The following is a 22,449-nucleotide window of genomic DNA, read 5'->3' as shown; positions in this document are numbered from 1 at the left end:
AAGGAAAAATGTCTGTCAAACAACACGAGAAGAAACACAATGAAGCGGTCAAACAAGAAATATTGACGAATAAAAATCGGTATTCATGTAACCAAAATTAAAAAGAATATAAACATCATGTAACGCCAAAAAAAAATATTAATATAAAAAAAAAATAGTGTTTTATTACTAAAAGATTCTTTTCACGACCCCGGTTTTGTTGCGAACTCCCCGGCTTAACTCTTTCAGAGAAGGGAGGATTCGATTTATTTTTGGCGACACCCGATCCGACAATCCGCAACTGGCTCTGAAAGGGAAGAGTAGTGAAAAAAAAAATGTGAAAAGATCCAATAGTGCAAGTGGCACAAAAGAAAATAGTAAACAAGAAAGATATTAAATAATAATAAATCCAGTTAGGTAAGTTTCAAAATATATAATTTAATAAAAGAAATATACCATAGAAACCAAAAAAAAAATATCAAAATTAAATCCAAAATGGAAAAGTATAAAATAATAATAATTAAAAAAAAAATATATATAATTTTTCAATCTAAGAAGAAACTAATTTGGGTAAAAAAAAAAAATCCTAACCTCAAAATTGACCACGACAAAACCTAACCTGATCTGTCACCCAGAGCTCTTGGTTTCGAAGCAAGCTAATGTGTAAATCAAAATCAAACAAAGTTTATCCCAAATAAAGCTTCTTTTACAAAATGTGTAAAATCAAAAAAAAAGGTAAACTAGCATTTAAAAAAAAATAACCCTTTCTCTAACCTTTTCTTTTTTTTTTGCTTAGGTTAACAAACTAAAGTATCAAAACAAAGTACCACTAAGAACAAGTATATATTTTGATTTAGTATATCAATACTAAATCAAAATTACAAATTACTTTAAATTAATGAACAAAATTAGACTTTTGAAATTAAAAGGAAACATAAACGAGACCAAAACAATATACGATAAATATTAATCGACTTGATTATAATATATGTACTAGTTTCCAGGAGCCTGAAGGGCTTAAAATACAGCAGAGGGAGGTGAAAGTAAGTGACTCCACTCCTTTTCGTTATGCAAATTTTGTCTGACCTTGTCTTCGGTAGTTGAATCCCTCAAACGAAGATTTTATCCTTCGGAGTAGAAAATAGAAGTCCGGTCCTCAGCAACGCTCCTCGAGATGGTAAGGATAAATGGTTTGATATCAGGAATCAAATTATATAATTCCAATTCTCTTTCAGGTATTGTTAACAGGTGTTGCCTTAAATTGGAAAATTTTTGTCCTCCCAACAAAATGTTCCAGAGTTTTCCTCTCCCCACAAAAAGAACCTGAATATATTACCCGAATTAAGTTTAAGTTAATTTTTTTTTCCTTTTTCTTTTTTAAAAAAAATGAACGACCCTTACCTCAGTTGGTCGAGGTTCACGCCAAAACGTTTACTGAAAATATGTTAATAAATCCGGCAAACAACCGAAATTCGGAACAATCAATTTATTCCAAAATTTAATCGAAGTTTCGTGATTAATCCGCTAATTGCGAGTATAGACAAAGACCCCAAAATCCAAATTTCAAAAAAAATTCCAAAATGTCTTCCCGTCTATTTAAAATTCACTGACTCGAATATTTTCTCGGCGCACTCGATTGCAGAAAAAGAGAGAGATTTCCGGAATTCGTCCGTATTTATACCCGAAACTTAAAAAAAAACTCGAAAAATACCGTGATAATAAAATTTTTAAATAAAAATATCGTGTTTCTTAAAAGCCCTCTATAAAGTAATAGTGAAACTAGGGATAAGGATAAGTAAGAACGGAAACTCTCGGTAACGTTGCTGAAACAAAACAAAACAATCCCGAACATCTGGATTTATTATTTGAAAATGAAAAATCCAAAGTAAGAAAAGGAAATAAGGAAAAAGAAACTGTAACAATCATCAAAAAACTATTAATATTTAAGAAAAGAAAACACCGGTTTATAGAAATCATCATTAATTTGATCATTAAGTAGGTTGGAATTCATATTTCTTTTCTCTTTATCAATTTCTAGTCTTTCCAATAAGTGAAGTTTAAGACCCTTATCACTAGAGACCGGATAAAAAAGTGTAAAAAACTGGAAAAAAGTGCTAAAAAAGCATGAAAATCTTAAACAAAAAGTTCTTAAAAGGCACACAATCTGTTAAAAAAGCATAGAATAAACAAAATTAAGCAAAAAACGATAATAGAGAAAAAATAAATAAAAATTTGTTATAATGATGATAATAATATATTTAATATTTATATTTTACAATTTATTGCGTTTACATAATGAATATCTATCTGCTATTATACAATGCTTAAAAGATTTCTTAATTAATGCTTAAAAGAATGAATAACTAAATGTTTCTACAAGTTTTCCATGCTAAAATTATGTCTCCTGTCTGTTAGAATGTTTTTGTATGTAGAAAAACTACGTTCAACATCTACACTTGTTATTGGTGCATATTTAAATTTTGGTATAATCGCTGGATCTATTTCAAAATCGCAATGTTCCGCACCATTTCAAATAGTAGATATTTTGTATAATGTCTGGAATCCTTCATTCTTTGAGAGAGTTTGAATCACTTTTTCTTTTACTATTTGACCAATAGATCCTGGGACACTATTTGCTGCCGCTTCAAAATTTTTTATAATATTTACGGATTCTACTAAGGGTAGCTGCTGTTTTTCTAAAAATTGAATACACTGACTTACAAATTTAAAATGACTTTTAATAAAAGTCAATTGTTGTGCAAGTTCGGGTATTTTTAGAACTCTCTGACATTCTTCAATAGATTTGCTTTCTGTACTTTGAAATTCAAGTATTATGCCTTGAAATTCTTTAAAATGATCGGCATAGTACATGACAGCATCTAGCCAAGTTCCCCATCTTGTTAAAACTGGTGCTGGGGGTAGAGGAATGTCAGACAATGTCTCTTTAAACAATTGCACTCTCAATGGAGCTTTCATAAATATTGGTTTACCATTTTTTATTAGTGTATTTACCATCGGATACTGCAATCTTATAGTTTCAGCTATGCGGTTGAGTCCATGAGCTAAACAGGTGCAATGTATTAAATTGTAATAGAAAATTTTTATATTTGACGCAGCTTTTATCATGTAAGCTGCAGCGTCGGAAAGCATTAATAAAATTTTTTCATTTGGAACTGCCTCGGGCAAAAAAATCTTGTTTAACTCGTCGTGAACAAATCTAGAAATCGTATTACTATTCGTTTTTGTTAATTCTTTTGAACTTATTAAAAAACTCTCTGTTACAACATCTTCATTCAAAACTCCTATAATAAGGTTGGCTACATATCTCCCACACGTATCAGTAGTTTCATCTACTGCGAACCATATATAGTTATTTGCAATATATTTTTTAATTTGTTGCAAAGTTTCATCATAAACTGGGGCGACATAGTTCTTACGGAGAGTGCTTTCATCTGGGATATTTTTTTGCAATATTTCTCTAGAAATTCTCTAAAAGACCTACTTTGTAATTTATTCAAGGGAATATCTGATTTAATCATAGCACTACACAAATCAAAATTAAAGTGTTTTTGTGAATAGAAGTTGAAGCTATTGTAGTCGAAATAGTGTGTTGCTTATTTTTATTTTCCTCGATTTTTTTAATGTGCTCCTTATGCCGGTCAGTTTTCAAATGTTGAGTAATATAATATTTTTTGTTACAGACGATCTGCAATGAAGTAAGCGAGTAGTTTATTAAAACTAAAGTCCATACGACGTAAGGTTATGTTCTTGATTAAAACATATTTTGTTAAGGATTTTATTCACATTTTAAAGAAATTAAGAACGTCCCGTAAGAGCCATCAAAATAAAATGACGTTTTAAACAGTTAAGAAAAGACGAAGTAATGTTGAATTCGCAAATTTGTACTTACAGTTTTAGAACATGCTTGACAAAAAATCTTTTTATTGTCAATTTTCAATTCTTTGTGGCCTCTAATCCACTCTTCTACGGTTGATTTATATTTTGGCATTTTGCAAATAAGTACCACGCACAGCTTCACAGAACAGAACACCGCAAAGCTAACTACACACGTGTTAGAATACGACACAATATAACGTAAACAGAGATATCGGAAACTTCGGGGAATCACACGACTCTTTACACAGTTGCCAATTTTACTCTATGTACACGTTTTTACGAGTATATTGTTTTATATTATATTGTATTACTCTTAAAAATGATATAAACATGCATAAAAAGTTAAAAATAAGCACGAAATAAAAAAAAGCATAAAATCTCAAAAAAAGCAAAAAAAGCATTAAAGAATATGTCGCAACATACTTAATTTTGCGTAATTCGTCTAGAAACTTAATATCTCATATTTGCTTATAAAATTGAGCAATTAGCATAATGCTTAAAATCCGGTCTCTACTTATCACATTTATGAATTAATTTAACGTTGTCATAGTCAATAATATGACCTGTTTCGATGTGGTGTTTAAAAACGTTAGATGATAGTCTATTTTTGTGTTCTTGCATTCTTGTGTGTAATTTCCTACCAGTCTGACCGATGTAAATAGCTTGACAATTCTTACACTTTATAGAATAAACACCGCTATTGTTACAATCTTTCTCAATCTGTTTGTAATTCGAAAAAATGTCAATAAGCTGATTATTGCCTTTGAAACTTATGTTTACGTTATAGTGTTGAAAAAGATGTTTAATTTTACAGTTAATTCTGTTGTAAGTGAGTGACTTGAAAATATTATTGGATTTTATTGTTGGTGCATATAGAGGATCGTGTTTAATAATATTTCTGTACAGAATGTTATCAATGATTCCTTTGGGAAATCCATATTTAGATGAAAGTTTGAAGATAGAACATAACGTTTTAATATATGTATTTGTTGCTGATGTTTATAGATTTGGCTGATGATGACGAAAGTCGAAACATGTACCATGTAAATTTAAATATATTTAAAAAAAAATTTTTTTTAAATAAATTGAGACTTTGAGGCCCATTTGGTTTTTATAATTGTTTATATTCTAATATTTACATAATTATTAAAAAGTAAATACTGTAAAACAAATTACTGATATTTATGCAACCAGCATTTCACTTAGTTGCAAGTATTGCCGTCAGTATCAAAACCATATATATACTATCTCCTATATCGCTGACTCCCTATCTAAGCAATGAGTGGCGAGCGTTTCCATCAAAAGCAGACGGAATGATATATGTTTTGTCTTTGTCGTGCCCCCATATCGCGAAGGCGCTTGCGCGAATCGTAAATTTTTAAGAGTTTGAAGTGTTTCGCGCGTATTTTATGCAGCTTTGAAATGCAATTATTGTAGATAGTTGACTTTAATTATAAATTATCGTAGATGCATCAAATAAATTAGAAAATATGTACTTTTGTGTGAAATTGACGTTGAATATTGCTTTAAATATCAACTTTATGTAGGTTGTTCATTAAACATTATATTCTTTACTTTTGTTTAGGCAACCCAAATAACAAACCAAATTTTATGTAACCATGACAATTTTGTCGATTTCAAATGTTATAAATAAAACAAGAAGCCATTATTGTATTAGATTTTAGGTTATGTTTATGTCAAACATTTATTTGGTGTTTTATAAACATCAAGGTCATCAGCTGCTATTAATTTTTAATTCACCGTCCAATAAGATAAAAGCGTACTCATCACGTGTTCACGCATGTCTCTTGTGTAGACGGGGGCACGACAGAGACAGATATATATATATATCTGCACTCTAGTGTTTACACTCTTTTGCTGCCTTAGTCAGCGATATAGAAGATAGTATATATATGATCAAAACTGATCAAAACAAAAACAAGAGATCCAAACGCTGTGATAAATTTATATTTAAAGTTTTAATATTTAAAATTAAAATAATATTACATTATATTTAATTAACAATTATACATAAAGGTTAAGCCAGTTTTCTTAATATTTATGTTGAAGTAACAAAATGGTGTCAAGTTTTTATTGTTAACCTCTATTTTTATTTTTGAGGTTAAGAAAAACATCTTTGCTTATTTCTAGAAGAAAATGGGAAAAATCTGTCGATTATGTTTAAAATTAACTAACAGCAATGAAATAACGAACATAACGAAGGAGCATTTACTACAACTTCATTTTGTTGTCCCAGAAATTGTAAGATTTTTTTTCAAGTAATTGTAATCAAACTAAATATTATAAAAACCAACTCTTCACTTAAATAGGATTTGAAAACGAAGCTGGTAAAATCACCTTTAATATGTATGGAATGTACAAGATCGTTACAAGTAGCCCACAACTTCAAATCAATGTGTTTAGAAACGGAGAAGCGGTTAGAATCATATCTTGATGGAAACGGAATGGTAAATTTTAAGGAATTGTTGGATATGGATTGTGATAATAAAAAAGATCAAGAGCAAGATTTTTTGTTTAGTCATTTGGTTCATGATAAAGTAGAAGAAAATAATGAAAATCAAGAAGGTAAGATAAAAATGTATCCTATACATAATATATTATATTTTATTCATTAATTTTTGATGTAAACTGAGATGAATGGGATGTTGTTTGGTGGATCTCTACTGAAAAAAATGGAATCGAATATCTCATTGCTTTGGGCATATCAAAATTTGGATATTTGAGAATTACAATTTTTTAGGGGTTATTTTTTGCCTTTGAGAATTATTTCTAAATCACTTACATTAAGTTGTCACCATTTTCTATTACAGTAGGGTATACATTTTTAATTAATATAATCGATAGGGTCCCAGTGTAGTGGACTGCAATAATTTGTTGGAATATTACCAAATTAATTGCTATATTTGTATTTATAATGAATTTAAAAAAGAAATGGTCATTTTTAATTGGTTATAGCGTTATAGGGCACTAAAACAATGAAAAATTAGCAAATAAATTAAGAAACATATTCTATAAATAAACCATCAGAAAAGGAAAGATGTTTCATTTTAATCTTTTTATTACATTATTCCCTTTGATTACATATAGTTGTTTGTTACTACAATTTAATATTTGAATTAAGGGAATTGTTTAGGTCGTCGGTATATGGCAATTTGCTTTCAAAGTTTTGAAAAGATTAGTCGACTATTATCAACTTGTTATTAAAGAAATTTGTTTCAAAATGTTATTTGGTACCATATTAATTGGATTTATAATGACGAGTTATTTGAACCTGTACAAATTCTTAAAATTTCATTAAAAAGAATTTAAAAAAAACATGATTTAGAAATTACAATCAAATTATGAGCTCATAGGTTTCTTCTAAATGTTCCAAAAACCGAATCAAAATCACATTAATCAACATGAAATTAGCATTCAATAACAGGCCGACAAATTTTTAAACCAAAGACCAGACTATAGCTTCCAAATAATTTTCGATATCCTGAATCTGAATCTGACGTCAGAATTACTTCATCACCTAACATTTTCAAGATATCTTACCTAAAATATGCGAAAAACACGACTTTTCAGCACATTCAAGGCTGAATTTACATTAAAAGATAATTTTTTTCCACAGAAGTTATTATGCCATTTAAAATGAAATAGTTTTAAATAGCATAATGCCCCCTTAAAATTTTATGTTAATCATTTAAATATTTTTCTTGATCTCCGAGAAATTGTCCCCTAAAACTAAGAAATTCATCATGTTTGAAATAACATCTTTTTATTTTCCAGTTTTATTTACAAGTTTTAAAATGGTGAAAATGTTAAAATGTGTTCAGGTAAAGTGACACTTGCGGTCAAGCGATTTCGCTAAAATTCAATATATGGTATTTTTTTATCATTTATTAGATGTATACGAAAGTATATGTTGGGCTATACATATCAAAAGTGTAAGTTTATAGGAAACGTTTGAAAATGTCTTCAGGTAAAGTGCCATTTCCGGTTGGTGGATTTGGTCCATAAGTTGTTTACGAACTTTCGATTTTGGTTTAATTTCATTACGGTGCGTTTTTAACTTATCGTACATAAATACGCACGGACATGTTCTGGGAATGATCAATATGGACTCAGGGGACCTCAAAACGTGTATATGCATCAAAATGTCGAGGTCGAATTTTTGCACGATTACAATACTTTGTCTCATATACTTCGTATACAGGTGTCTCAGCGAGACCGGTCATTAGACGTTTCTGGGGTTCTGGCCAAAATAAAAATTTGAGAATTCAGACTTAAGTATTATCAATTACGTTCTCTTCGCCTAAAATATTTTCAGATTTCTAGCACTTCCGATTATACCGGAAGTCGCTACCTACTTTATTTTTTTAAATGGAACATCCTGTATATTTTTACATATTTAGATTTGTCTGTTTTGAAGGTTTATAAATAACTTTACTTTTTGCAATTTGATTCGGCCATTCTCGAGTTATTCGAATTTTTCTAGAAAAATCTGCTCCAGCGGACATTTGTTTAAAAAATCATAGAACACTGGTTTTATGGCATGGCACTTAGAGTTGCATAAAACATTTGCAGCTTTGCAAAGGCATTTTTTTGTTCCGCATTTTGTTTTACAATGGCATTTCACAAGTCTCGCTTTCTTAATTCCATCATTTTTTGTTTTAAATACCCATTTTGTTTCTATTGCTGTTTTGTTGTTCGGTTTCTTTACTACTTCATATGTGTTAAACTTCTTCAAAGAATTTAACTCGTTTTTTATAGCTTCTTTCCAGTCTTTGTGTTGCGTTGCTTCTGTATACGATATCGGGTCTTCCGATAAAGTTGTCATACAGTATGCTGTGTATAATTCATAATCTTCATATTTTTCTGGTATCTTTATTCTTCTCTTTACTCTTGTTTCTTGTATTTCCCTTTGATTGTCAGTTTCATTCTGAATTTCATCTCTTTCTATTTCCTGTACTTCACTTTTCTCATGCATCCCTTCATCATCGTTGATTATATTTCTGACATCTGGTTGTTTATCTTCTTTTTCTGTATATTTATAATCGTTTTCATCAAAGGTAACATCTCTTGAAATAGTAACTTCTCCTGTTTTTGGGTTCCAAAGCCGATACCCTGCTCCAGAGTACCCTATCATTCTCATTTCAATTCCTCTTGCTTCCAACTTATCTTGTCTTGGTAATCTAAGCATCCACGCTTTTGCTTCAAACACCTTTAGTTTGTCGATATCCAATTTTTCAAGATAGATCATTGCTGGCGTATTCCCTGACAACGCTTTTGTAGGTGACCTGTTTATTTGGTAAACAGCACATCGTACAGCTTCACCCCACAAATATTTTGGTAAATTCGTATCAACAAACATACATCTTGCTTTGTCTAGAATAGTTCGATTCATTCTCTCAGCTACAGAATTTTGTTGTGGAGTATATGTACAGGTAAATTCCTGTTTGATTCCATGCTCCTCACAGAACGTTTTTAATTTCTTTGTTACATATTCCTTTCCGTTATCACTTCGTAGTTTCGATATTTTTATGTTTTGACTTTCCATCTCTTTTATGAATCTTATTATTATATTTTCGACCTCCGACTTATTTTTCATTAGGTAAACTTTGCAAAAGTGTGAATAATCGTCTATTAATGTTATATAATACCTTTCATCATTGTGCGATGGGATATTTGTTGGTCCCCACACATCCGTATAAATCAATTCTCCTATTCTTCTTGAACGTGGCTTTCCTGTCTCTTTAAATGGTAACCGCGTAGCTTTCCCTTCCTTGCAGGTCCCACATACGTTTTCGCTGTATGGTAATTTCAATAAATTGAGTCCTCTTCTATTTATATGACCAAACCGTCGATGCCACAAATCAGCATCCATCCCAGAAACTAAAGCTTTATCTTTTTTCCAGCTGTCATTTCCAATTAAAAATTCACCAATAAAAAGTCCATTTTTCAATTTAAATTTAATTACCTTTTTACCAACATTCAATTTTGCTTCTTCTCCTTCAAATACTACTTTTATTCCAGCTTTACTTATTTTTCTTACTGATAAGAGGTTATGAAACAATCCCTTAACAATCAATGCTTCCATATTAATTATTATATTCCCATTTTCTGGCCCCGTCTTTACTTTTAAATAACCTTTTTCTTTTGTCATCATTTCACTTCCATTGGCTATTTTTATATTTATCGGTGGAATTTCAACAATGTTAAACATATACCTTTTTAAATTTTCGCTCACTAAGTGTTGAGTAGCTCCTGAATCCAAAATAAAATCTTCTTGTTCTGCTTCGTTTTTGACCGTTGAACCCACCATTGCTACAAACATAACTTCACCTTCTATTTCGCTTTGTGCAATACTGCTTGAATTTGCTAAGCCTCTTATTTGCTAAGATTTAATCATTTCATATGCAGTTTTAGAATCTTTTACGTACTCAATGTGTCGATCAGAAATGCATTGCACAATTATAGACTTAGCCTTTGCATTTTCTAGGTTATGTTGTTCTCGAGCTTTGCTGTCCATCGCATTTAGTTCTGACTCCGTTTTTGTATTTAATGTTACGTCTCGACATCCTTTTTCATCCAATAAACAATTTACACGAAACAACCAATTCGAAAAATTACCGTCCGCTAATAACGGAAAATGGCTTCCAGTTCCTGTCGTCGACATCTTGTGTCAATTTCTTTTCTTTTTATTACTTTTTACGTTCTTCTTTTTTACAAACACCACTTTCTTCGCTACCTGGGAGACCTGGGCCCATAACCTATTGAACTTTGCTAGTAGTAAAACGCAGTAGGTTTTAATTTAACTCCACAATATATTTATAAAAAACTCTCCGTCGTCATTGTCAGACATCTTAGATCTTGTACTACATCCGGTTATTTTACGTAACCAACTTCACACCACTTATTCTTACTTTTACATACAGATGTCACGATAGTCAAATCCTAATAATCGGTATCGGCCGATTATCGGTATCGGCAAAAAAAATCTGTATCGGCCGATCACTAATGTAAACATTTGAAAATGCCTTGGCCTCCCCCTCCATTGTTATGACAGATATGAGAAATATTGCAAAACAAAAGCGATGCGGTATTATCTAAGCTACTAAATGATGTTGTCAAAGTTATAGCTCATCGTCTAACTTTCTGAGATAGCGGAAATTTTATGTTTCTGTATGGCAGTTACGCCCCCTAGCGGTCGAATTACGAACTTCAAAATAATTTCTAGCTATTTCTCTTGCCCACTTTGCCTATAAGGATTTTTTTTTTCCAAACCTCTAGGCCTTACCGTTGTCGATATACAGCCGCTCCGTACCCTTAACGGGACACCCCCTGTACAAGGTGTATCTGAATGACTGCAACAAACTTCAAGGGGTGATTCTTTAGTGAATTTTAAGGGTACTTAATATATAAACCATGGGCGACTTCGGCTCCCCTAAGGAGCTACGCCCCTCTAAAAATGTCGAAACTTTTTGGTTTAATTTTTTTTTTCGATATAAACACCAGGAAAATGAAATTTGGGGAATAAGTTTAGCTCATAATAGGACACGTTTGTAGCTTATTTGTACTTTCAATATTCCCTTCTAAGTTACTAAACGTAACTACCCCCGTTCAATTGTTGCTTAGATTTTTTTTATGAAGGTGATAAATACATTGGAAAGATTTTATTTAGATAGATGAAAATATTCTAAAATAAAATATAATAAAATATTCTAAAACTTTTTTTGTCTCTCTGATGTTCTTCGAAAATTTAATAATTTCTCAGAAAAAAATTAATTAAGCAAACACTAACTGTTTGCGTAATTTAAATTTACATACAAAATAACACAAATAAACGAAAAATTTGTGTACATCTCCAATAATTCGAGGTACTTGACGATCTCGGATATCTGGATTGATGTTATTAGTTAAATTTTGTTAATAAACAATTTGTACATTTTTTAAAAAAATTTTCTGATATAAGCGGTGTTAAAATTTTACGTCGTCGTAAAGAGAAAAAAATCTCTATTAAATGAGCCTAACGAAAGGGACATTACAATTTAAAAAACTTCAAGTGTTAATCGTTGCTCATTTGTTTTCTGAAATAAATAAATAAAAACAATTAAATGCTGTCTTATTATGGGAAATAAAATATTAAACAACTTTTGTATAAAACGTTTTTATTATAAAGTTTATACTTACCAACATATATCTATACAATATTCCATACATAATGGGAACCCTGTATGTATACCCCTAATAGTTCGGGATTCTATTCTCAAAACATGAACCAAAAACTGTCAAAATTCCATGGCTTTCTAATAAAAAGAACCTGCATTCTGTACATGATTTGATAAATTTTCCAATATGAGAGAAACTACAATAATAGGTATAGGAATATTTATAAATAATTTGTAGAGAATTAAGTTCCTTCTCTGATAGGCTAAAAGAATATGGGGCGTTGCATTTACAATTTTCTACTCTCTCGCCATTGAATATGGAGAAACAATAATTCAATTTTTGACCAGCCTGTATAAGATACTCTGATACAAAAAATGACAATCTATTTGACAGCATCTGAAGATTAATAGTGTCAATTTAGAGCATTTTTGAATGAACGTTGGCTGAAATATTAGGTTTTAAAGAGCATTGTGAAATTTGCCAAAAAAATTACTTCTATTAGTGTGCAATATCAATATTGCATATATTCATCAATATTTTATATTAATTAACGATTATAAAAATTATTACAAAGATACTAACTAGAAATTTAATGTGTTTCCATCATTTCAGAGTTAAACAGTATTATAGATGATATTCCTTACTCTCCGCCGAAACTATTATTACCGACAAAATCACAAAATCTTTACCAACGACAATATCAACATTTTATAACATGGTGTGAAAGTCAAAAAATAGAAACATATTCCGAAAACGTTTTCCTAATGTATTTTAACGAAAAGGCAAGGTCACAAAAAGCCTCAACATTATGGAGTATTTATTCAATGTTAAAATCGACGTTCATCGCAAAACATAATATTAACATGTCTGTATATACAAGGCTGATTACGTTTATTAAGCAACAAAACTTAGGTTACATCCCAAAACAATCTAATGTATTTAATCGAAAACAAGTGTGTAAATTCTTAGAAGAAGCACCTGATCATAAGTATCTACTATGGAAGGTAATAATTTAATAAAATAATGTATTTTCTGTTAATAATATTATTGCAGGTTTGTCTAATATTTGGGATTGCAGGAGCTTGTCGTTCCTGCGAGTTAAAAAATATGATGACGTACCATATTGAAGATAAAGATGATCTTTTAATAATTACGATACCAGAAACAAAAATCGGGAAATCATTGAAAGCGCGAATTTTTACTATAACGGAGAAAATGTTTAACAATAGTATAAGACCAATTAATATTTATAGGCAGTATTTATCATTGAGGCCGCCTCACATTCAACACAATAGCTTTTTTATATATTATTCCGAATATAAATGTTCTACTCAACCTATTGGTATTCACACCATAGGAAAAATTCCGGCTAAAATAGCGTCTTATTTGAATATAGGAGATGCTAATAGCTATACTGGGCATGCTTTTCGCAGAACTTCCACATCGTTGTTAGCAGATAGAGAGTTGGCGGTACATGCAGACGATGAAGAAGATACCTCTCTTTTAAAAATAAAACAAGAAGTACTAAACTGAATTAAAATATATTAAGTAAAGGTTTTCATATAAATATTTATGATAAATGCAAAATAAATTTTTATTTTACTTGTAAATAAATATTTGAAAATGAAAAAATTCGTAGTATTTTTGCATTGCCGCAATACATTGTTTACAATCCAACATTAAGTCCGATTATAAGAAAAAATGAACATAAATTTATGATAATTGATAAGAAATGAAGAAATAAAAGTAGGACGACCTAGCCATCGCCATCATTAGCTCTAACAAGAAGTCAGATGCCTCTTTAGTACGACGGCAATAATCCAATGCAAGAAGTGTTAATTATGGGGATACGCTAACTCGAACTGGTTCGTGATCCCAAGAGATGTAAACTGCACGGCGAGCCACAAAACAACAGATTGCGAATTACCCCTGAAAACGGTACACCGGTATCTACACGGCCAAGTCTACAGATTACGCTAAGTACTAGGAAACCATCAGGAGAGGAAGTATGAAGCCCTTGGTCACTTTCAGGACTGCAAGATCGCCTCTCCCGCCCCGGCAATCAACTCGTGGAGATTCTCCGCCCTACCCTCCAGAATACCAGTCGCAGCCGCTGTTCATCACCCAGAATAACGGCGCAAAAGAATTCACCTTCGACAAGTTCTGAATTCCAGGAGATCGCTGACCAGCAGATCAATAAGCTAATAAACGTAAGTGCGTTCCTTAAGGAGTATTGCTGTGTGGCGCCCAAAATGTCAACCTCTTTCTATGATTTTTTTTGGGACAAAATAATGTATAATCTTTTCAATATGTGCATGCAATAATGTTTTTATTGGCATCCTAAGTTATCCAACAACAATTTTCCAGCAAGTATAGGCTAGACAAGATTTTTTCCTGTACAAACGCGATTTAGAGCGGTTTTTAGTAGGAAGGGGGCGATTCAAAAGTGGTGTGGCAGCAAGTTTTATTACTCAAGCATTTAGATGCATAAAATTCTTTATTTAACATTATTCTATATTTGATTACAAAATGATAAATCATTGTCCTAATTCTAACACAGCATTATTCAAAATAAAAAAAAAGCGCTAAAGTTCTTTGTTTAAAAATTTCTTTAAATTTATTTAAGACGTCACAATTGATTGTCAATTTTAAACCTAATTCTAGCGCAGACCATTATTCCACAATAATGGCCCCAAGCTAATGTACATCGATTATTATTTCTACATATGTGTCTTTTGGTATCATGCAGTGAAAGGGCCAATTTATTTTGGATAATTGTGTACACATCATGATTGTAGGATCGGAAGAGGACCTGTTTTACCAACAACTTAGAATTTAATGACAGGCAGTTTTCAAAATCGCGGAATGTTATCCGTTTCTTAACCACCGACTTCTTTATCCCTTTTGATTTTTTCATTATTAATCCGTATCGAATACATTTTCGACCTTAACCCGATAAACTTTTCCATCACTCGTTTCCACCACCGTTCTCGTCTTTCATAAGACCGGGGATGGCTTTATTTCGTAATGGGATGCCATACTCATTATCCAAGCTATAATTAGATGTATCGAATCGGTCTAAATGATTTTTAATGTCCGAACATGCCCTCCGTATTTATGGAGACGATCAGTGTCCATATAAGACTATTTGACATTTTCTTCATATTTGGGCTTTAAAAAATCATAAAAAATTCATACATGCATAACTTGGATATATCTAGTATTGCTAGGCCGACATAAATAGGTTTATTGTAGATAACATTTAACCTACTCATCTAAATTACCGAAAAAGTTTCCGTAAAGATTTTTATGTTTTTAAAGTTTAATTTCGCTATAAGGGATCGCGCTCCTAATTTACTTCTCCCACCGATTTGAAAACTCAAACCCTCAAATCAATTCGCTTATCGACGTTTTCCATAGTTTTACCAAAAACAGCGTTATTCATTAATTTGAAAAAGTCTTTTTCGAATTGATGTAGGATTTCAGCCAAGGTGACTGTTTAAATCCCAACATTCGATTAATTTTTTCAACAAATAATCCATGCTTGATGGCATGTTTTAAAACCCTATAATGAACAACATAGTTTTTCTTATTCATGAAATTGGCTATTAATCGAATATTGGTCGGAGACTGTTTTCAATTAAGACGGCAAATATTCTCTGCCAGAAACGGTAGATCATTATGTAGATCGTGGAGATTATCCGGATTAATAATATCCACATCCAATATATAACCATCATCCGAATTGTCATCAATATTACCAATATTAAAATTTTCTATTTCAACTTCACTCATCCACTTGAAGTTACTTATTGGTAGATATTGAGACATCGCCCATCCATGCAAATTATTAACATCCCAATATGCTAAATTTGCGGAAATTTTCAGGTTGTATGATGGTAGATATTTATTATTGGCGACCGTAGAGATATACCACCACATATCCCTTTCTGGATAAAATGGGATCGATATCAGTTAACAACTCTAAATTAACGTTTGTTTGTTGAGCATGGCATCCCACGAAAGACCAGGAGCAGTAAAATAATGGGCGGGGTCGAGGTTATAATATGGCAAACTTTCCTGAATTTTTCGAAAACGTCCGATAGCAGTAGCACATCTGTTATTAAGTAAACGTTTGAACAATGTAATAATGTTTTACAAGAAAAATTATTTCAAACGTTTACTGCATGCGTATACTGCTCATCAGTTACATTTTCATCGGACATTTTACTGTAGAAAGCTACCTTACGTTGGTAGAGCAGTTTGATTCATCCTATCAAATAAGTCTATGTATTCGTAAGGAAATACTCCTTTTCGCGTGACTAATTTAAATTGATCGTGTTCGGGGAAAGATTGTTTAACGTGACTAAAGTCACATTCGCTCAGATTACTAGCCAAACTATCTAGAGAAGGGGCCATGAAGCGGAAGGAGTCGAGGAAGCGTATTGTAAGATATTTTCGTCTGTCACCTTCGTTATCAACCAAAACTGACTTGGAAAAACTTATATATTTTTCTTTATTATTGGGTATAGCATCTAAACCCTCACTATCTAAGATGTTACTTTAACACTCGTATCCAAAAAGTGATATTGCTTCATACGAAATGCATGTAATTTTGCTTTCTCCTTTGAAAGCTTCAAGTCTCTCACCCAATTATTTAGTTCTTCCTGTGTTAGAAGATGCTTTTCATGCTGTCCTTGACATTTAGTTAAATCACTTTGGAAATCTGACGTATCAGTACTTGAGGACTGAGATATAATGGAAGTTTGGGACTGCGGACTCGGCAGTTGGTGATGGGAAGTGTATCTGAATGCGAAACTGGAAACGTGACAGATGGTTCATTTGCATAAACCCATCACATATTTTTTCCAATTCCGGTTTGTTTACTTAGGCAAAAGTAGCAGTCGGTTGTATGACAAAGTGGTTCTCTCCAAACCATTGGAACGCCAAATTTCATGTACCGCCTACATTAAAAAAAGTTATAAACTATAAAGTATTTTTAACATGAAATACATACCCTGGCGCGCCGGAAGCCCATCCACTAAGATTTATATGGCAATTAAGGCATAAAAAACTTGGTGTCCATTATTCTTGAAGATTCTCAACTGCTATTCCAAAATATTGGAGATAATTTTCTTGTACATTTACGCATGTTTTTCTTGATGACATATTCACCACACACATAACAGAAATTAAGGGGGTCGTTTTCAGACTCAAAAATTCGTTGTCTTTTACTCATTTTATAATCAAGTATACAATTAAACTATATTACAGGATACAATTTGTGAACAACTGTTTAACGCTGAATATGGAACTCGAATGAATAACTTCAGCAATCTTACTCTCCACGAAACCTTCCCTTACGGTACAGTGGGGGTTTTTATGATGCTCACTTTTTTCTTAGCATTCCGGGAAAAGACCTTTTCATTTGTCCACGAGAAATGTATTTATTTTAATATTGTTCAAGTAGGTAAAAAAAGATGGGACAAACCTGTATGCGAAGATCCTTTGTAAAATCTACACGTAAAATCTCAGAAACGTACGAAACATGAAACCTAAAAATGTCTAACGGTGTAGTTGCGCGGAATTTCATGTACAAGAAAAAGCTGTGCTTTCACATATAGAAGATCAGAATTTTTGGTAATTTCTCCACAGATTCTCATCGTGCGTACCGATGAGTAAAGAGCAAGCTTTACGTAGAAGGTAAAAAAGAATTTTTCTGCGACTCTCCACGGATATTGAATGAATTTTTAGTTCACATTTTGTCTAAAAAAATCCCTTTTTCACATATTATGGGCCATTGTTTTAAAATTACCGAACCGATTGGAATAAGTATTAATACCATTTGCAATACTCTTTAATTTGATGAATTTATTTAAACAAAAGCAGAAAACTCTGGAACTGGAAAATTTACTACTGATTTATATTAAAGACAAAGAGATGAGAGGGGAGTCCCTATCTGGTGCATTTATTTGTGAAAAAGCACTGAGAATTTTTAATTACTTAAAAAGTGGAATGGAAAATATAGAAAATATGCGATTTAATGACTTTAAAGCTAATAAGGGTTGGTTTGATCGATTTAGAAAAAGGTGTGGTATACACAGTATCGTTAGACATGGAGAAGCTGCAAGTGCGAACAGAGAGGAGGCAGAACGCTTTAAAATCGAATTCGCAAAATTTGTGGAAGATAACGGTTTCCTCCCACAACAAATTTTTAATTGCGATGAAACTGGATTGTTCTGGAAAAAGTTACCGAACAGAACATATGTCACACAGGAAACGTCGCGCCTTCTAGGCCATAAACCTATGAAAGATAGGGTAACACTTCTTCTTGGTGCAAATTCTTCTGGAGATATGAAATTAAAACCTATGTTTGTTTATCATTCTGCCAATCATAGAGTATTTAAAATAGAAAAAGTCGATAAAGAGAGCTTGGGAGTTTACTGGCAATTTAATAAGAAAGCTTGAGTTACCCGTTATCTTTTCAGCTAATGGGCAAACAACATCTTTGGTCCTATGGTAAAGGATTATCTCATAAAAAATAAACTTCCACTTAAAGCTCTATTATTACTGGATAACGCCCCTGGTCATGATCCTAACCTAATTCTTACTTTCGATACAAAATTTGATTGGATTACTGTAAAATTTCTTTCCCCAAACACAACCTTAATTCTACAACCGATGGATCAGCCATCGGATTGCCAATTTTAAAGAAATGTATACCAAACATACGTTTTCAAAACTTTTCTATGCGATGAACGCTCACGATTCTATGACCCTTAAAGAATTTTAGAAAACAAAATTTAATATCTTGGAATGCGTTAAATTAGTTGTAAAATCATGGGATGATCTAACCATAAGGATACTAAGATCGGCATGGAAAAACTTGATGCCCGAAATTATTTATGAAGATAATGCAGCGGTAGATGAAGCTGATGAAATAGGAAAGGAAATTGTGACGATAGGTGCACCTCTTGGCATAAATGTAGAAGTTGATGACATAAATGAGTTAGTAAAATTTCATGATGACCTTTCTACAGAAGATTTAAAAGCTTTAGAGAAAATGAATGAAACTGTTGGCGAATTAAATATCGATGAAGAGGAATCAATTCTAGAATCTGAAGATATTTCTTCTAATACTTTGTTTTCAATAATCCAAGCTTGGGATTTTCTTAGAGAAGCAGCTGTTAATAATCACCCGGATAAAGAAATGGTGGAAAGAGTAGAACACAAAAAAAAGAAAAGAAAAAGGCAAATAACTTTAGACGCATTTGTTATACGCAAAAAACCTAAAATACAAAGTTATCCTCAACCTTCTAGTTCCATTTTAAAGGATACTGTGATAAATTTGTAAATACGTTTTATTTTTTTCTTGATAAATAAAGGTGTCCCAACAAGAGCGCCGGATTTAAATTTGCCGCCATTTTATTAATACGAGTTGTACGGCGCTTTTTGTTTGACAGTTGTCACGTATAGACCGCGCGATTTATGAATATGGTGAACTATTCAAACGAACAACGTCGAACTATTGTAAAAACACATTACAAAAATGGTGAAAGTTTTGCGAAAACTGTTCGCCAATTACGTCAAGTTTTCGGTCGTAATAATGCGCCAAATGAATCAACAGTGAGGCGTTTAATTACAAAATTTGAGACCAAATTTATGCTGGTGGATCAGAAGATCAATGTTCGTCGTCGTCCTTGTCGGTCACTTGAAAACATAGCCACAGTAAGGGAATCTGTGGTCGATAATCCAGGAACTTCCATTCGGCATCGTGGTCAAGAATTAAACATTTCCAGAAGCACTATGCAACGCATTTTGGTAAAAGATCTGCATTTGCACGCGTACAAGGTTCAATTGGTGCAAGAAATCAAGCCGAGGGACCATGCGCAGCGCCGTGGATTTGCTGATTGGGTGTTGGAACATCATCAAATTAATGCGGACTTTTCGAAGAAAATCATATTTTCAGATGAGGCACATTTTCAACTCGACGGATACGTAAATAAAAAAAACTGTCGAGGTGGGGGTGCTGAAAATCCTCGTGTGGTACTCAATCAACCAATACATCCGCCGCGAGTAACTGTTTGGTGTGCATTTTAGACTGACGGAGTGATTGGACCTTATTTCTTTGAAAATGCGGCTGGAAATGCGCAAACTGTTAATGGTGTGCGGTCGGGAAATGTTAACGGAATTTTTGTGGCCCGAATTGGATGTCATTGATGTGGAGGACATGTTTTTCCAACAAGACGGTGCGACCTGCCACACAGCACGTGAAACAATGGCGTTACTGCAGACCAAGTTTCCGGGCCGTGTCATTTCTCGATTTGGCGATCAATATTGGCCACCAAGATCGTGCGATCTAACACCGATGGACTTTTGTCTTTGGGGCTATGTAAAGGAAAAGGTGTATGCGAATAAACCTGAAACAGTTGAAAATCTTAAAGAGGAAATACGGCGCGTTATTGGTGAAATACAGCCACATTTATGCGAAAACGTTATTGAAAATTTCAACAAAAGAATAAACCTGTGCCAGAGGTTTCGTGGTGGCCATTTGCCTGATGTTGTATTTCATATTTAATCGGAACTATTTTTCTTTATGTTGAAATCAAAATATTTGCTTAATTCAAAAAATAAATGTGTTTTTCTTTAAAATTAAATCCGGCGCCCTTGTTGGAACACCTTTATATACCGGTGTCCCTCAAAAGTGGCTCACCCCCATATTTCTCTTTATTATTGGTGATATAAGAAAACCATTTGGAATGCATAGTTAGGTCGCTAAAACGGATTATTACGACATGAAATCATTCTTTTTGTACTTCCGGTTATACCGGATGTGAGTACTAATTTCGCTAGTTTTTAAATCTATAATTTTTTTTTCTTCAGTTGGGTTGACAGTATAATTTCACAGAACTTTTACTTGAAAAGATTTTCACGATAGCTTATAATTTTTGAAAAAAAAATTATTTTCGTTATTTTATAACGTTTTAGTACCTTCGGAAAATGTATTACAACTTTTGACGCATAGTAGCTAGGTTAATATTATAAACTACGTTATGTCCCTCTTGATTTGCTATTTCTCGAGCAGTGATCACTGCTATGCTTTCGTCAGTGGTTCTTTTTTAACAATGGTGTAAATTAACAGTTGTATTAAATTAGTTTTAAAAGAAAAACGCGATCAAACAATTAAGTTTAATTCAATTATTTTTCATTTTTTATTTTTTTCTTTATTTTTTGTTCTTTTACACTAAATGTTCTGTAGCTGATAGTTACTTACAATGTCCATTGTACATTATAATTTGGATTGTTTACTTTATTGTGGTTAAAACCTCTCAGATCACCTGACTTCACACCTTTAGATTCTTTTTATGGGGCAAAATCAAAAATGAGCTGTATAATACACCAGTAAGGTCTCGTGAGGTATTAGAAAATAAATCGAGTTAGAAATTGTATTAATTAAATATCTCCGCAGGAATAACGTCGGGTCGTTAGATCGACAATACGCAAGATACAATTATGTCAAAATCGAGGCGGGAGCATTTTGAAAATTAGTTTCTTTGAACTTACAATTGAATTAAATTTAATTGTTGGATAGCGTTTTTCTTTTAAAACTAATTTAATACAACTGTTAATTTATACTATTATGAAAAAAGAACCACTAACTAAAACATAGCAGTGATCACTGCTCGAGGAATAGCAAATCAAGAGGGACATAACATAGTTCGTACTATTAACCTAGCTACTATGTGTCAAAAGTTGTAATACATTTTCCGAAGGTACTAAAACGTTAAAAAATAACGAAAATAATTTTTTTTTCAAAAATTATAAGCGATCGTGAAAATCTTTTCAAGTAAAAGTTATGTGAAATTATACTGTCTACCCAACTGAAGAAAAAAAAATTATAGATTTAAAAAAATAGCGAAATTAGTACTCACATCCGGTGTAACCGGAAGTACAAAAAGAATGATTTCATGTCTTAATAATCCGTTTTAGCGACCTAACCATGCATTCCAAATGGTTTTCTTATATCATTAATAATAAAAAAAAAATATGGGGGTGAGCCACTTTTGAGGGACACTCTGTATATTTTCTTATTTTAGTAGTTTATTATGACACCGTACTAAGAATACGGTAATTTTTACTACATGCATATCTATTCCTGTTTTCAATAATTGCGAATTCTACTTACGAGATTTTCGACTTAAGAGATTTTCGAGTTACGAGAAAAATTACGGAACAAATGTTCTCGTAAGTCGGGGGTCTACTGTATATGTAGGTATTTTGACCTTGTACAAAAAAGTTAAAAAAATATAAAATATCATTTTTCAAAAACGCTATTGAAGTAGGCTTTCGGGTACCTGAATAAACAATACCATCACAAAAACTCATTTTAGTAGA

The 22,449-nt window shown here is 32.2% G+C and overlaps 2 protein-coding genes and 1 long non-coding RNA gene across 4 annotated transcripts; all 3 read left to right on the top strand.

Moving 5' to 3' along the window:
- Positions 1-438: 438 nt before the first annotated feature.
- On the top strand, positions 439-1,450 carry LOC111419562 (uncharacterized). The gene is made up of 4 exons (XR_011642150.1): positions 439-714; positions 776-1,022; positions 1,080-1,156; positions 1,215-1,450. It is a non-coding gene; the product is annotated as an uncharacterized lncRNA (long non-coding RNA).
- A 4,269-nt stretch (positions 1,451-5,719) lies between these two features.
- On the top strand, positions 5,720-13,686 carry LOC139432281 (uncharacterized). Of its 2 annotated transcripts, XM_071200765.1 has the most exons (5): positions 5,720-5,913; positions 5,998-6,138; positions 6,207-6,462; positions 12,667-13,058; positions 13,108-13,686. In XM_071200765.1, the coding sequence occupies exons 2-5, from the start codon at positions 6,034-6,036 to the stop codon at positions 13,585-13,587; spliced, it is 1,233 nt and encodes a 410-aa protein (XP_071056866.1). In that variant the 5' UTR covers positions 5,720-5,913; positions 5,998-6,033; the 3' UTR covers positions 13,588-13,686. The 2 variants fall into 2 exon arrangements, with proteins under 2 accessions (XP_071056866.1, XP_071056867.1); XM_071200766.1 differs by having other exon boundaries at positions 5,720-6,138; positions 13,133-13,686.
- A 4,401-nt stretch (positions 13,687-18,087) lies between these two features.
- LOC139432299 (tigger transposable element-derived protein 1-like) lies at positions 18,088-18,522 on the top strand. The gene has a single exon (XM_071200792.1). The coding sequence runs from the start codon at positions 18,088-18,090 to the stop codon at positions 18,520-18,522; it is 435 nt and encodes a 144-aa protein (XP_071056893.1).
- The last annotated feature ends 3,927 nt before the right edge of the window (positions 18,523-22,449 follow it).

The sequence above is a fragment of the Onthophagus taurus genome, unplaced genomic scaffold (assembly GCF_036711975.1).
Source record: "Onthophagus taurus isolate NC unplaced genomic scaffold, IU_Otau_3.0 ScKx7SY_14, whole genome shotgun sequence".
Classification (NCBI taxonomy): Eukaryota; Metazoa; Arthropoda; class Insecta; order Coleoptera; family Scarabaeidae; genus Onthophagus; species Onthophagus taurus.
The sequence above is the reverse complement of the archived record's forward strand: the minus strand, read 5'-3'. Positions and strand labels throughout refer to the sequence as shown.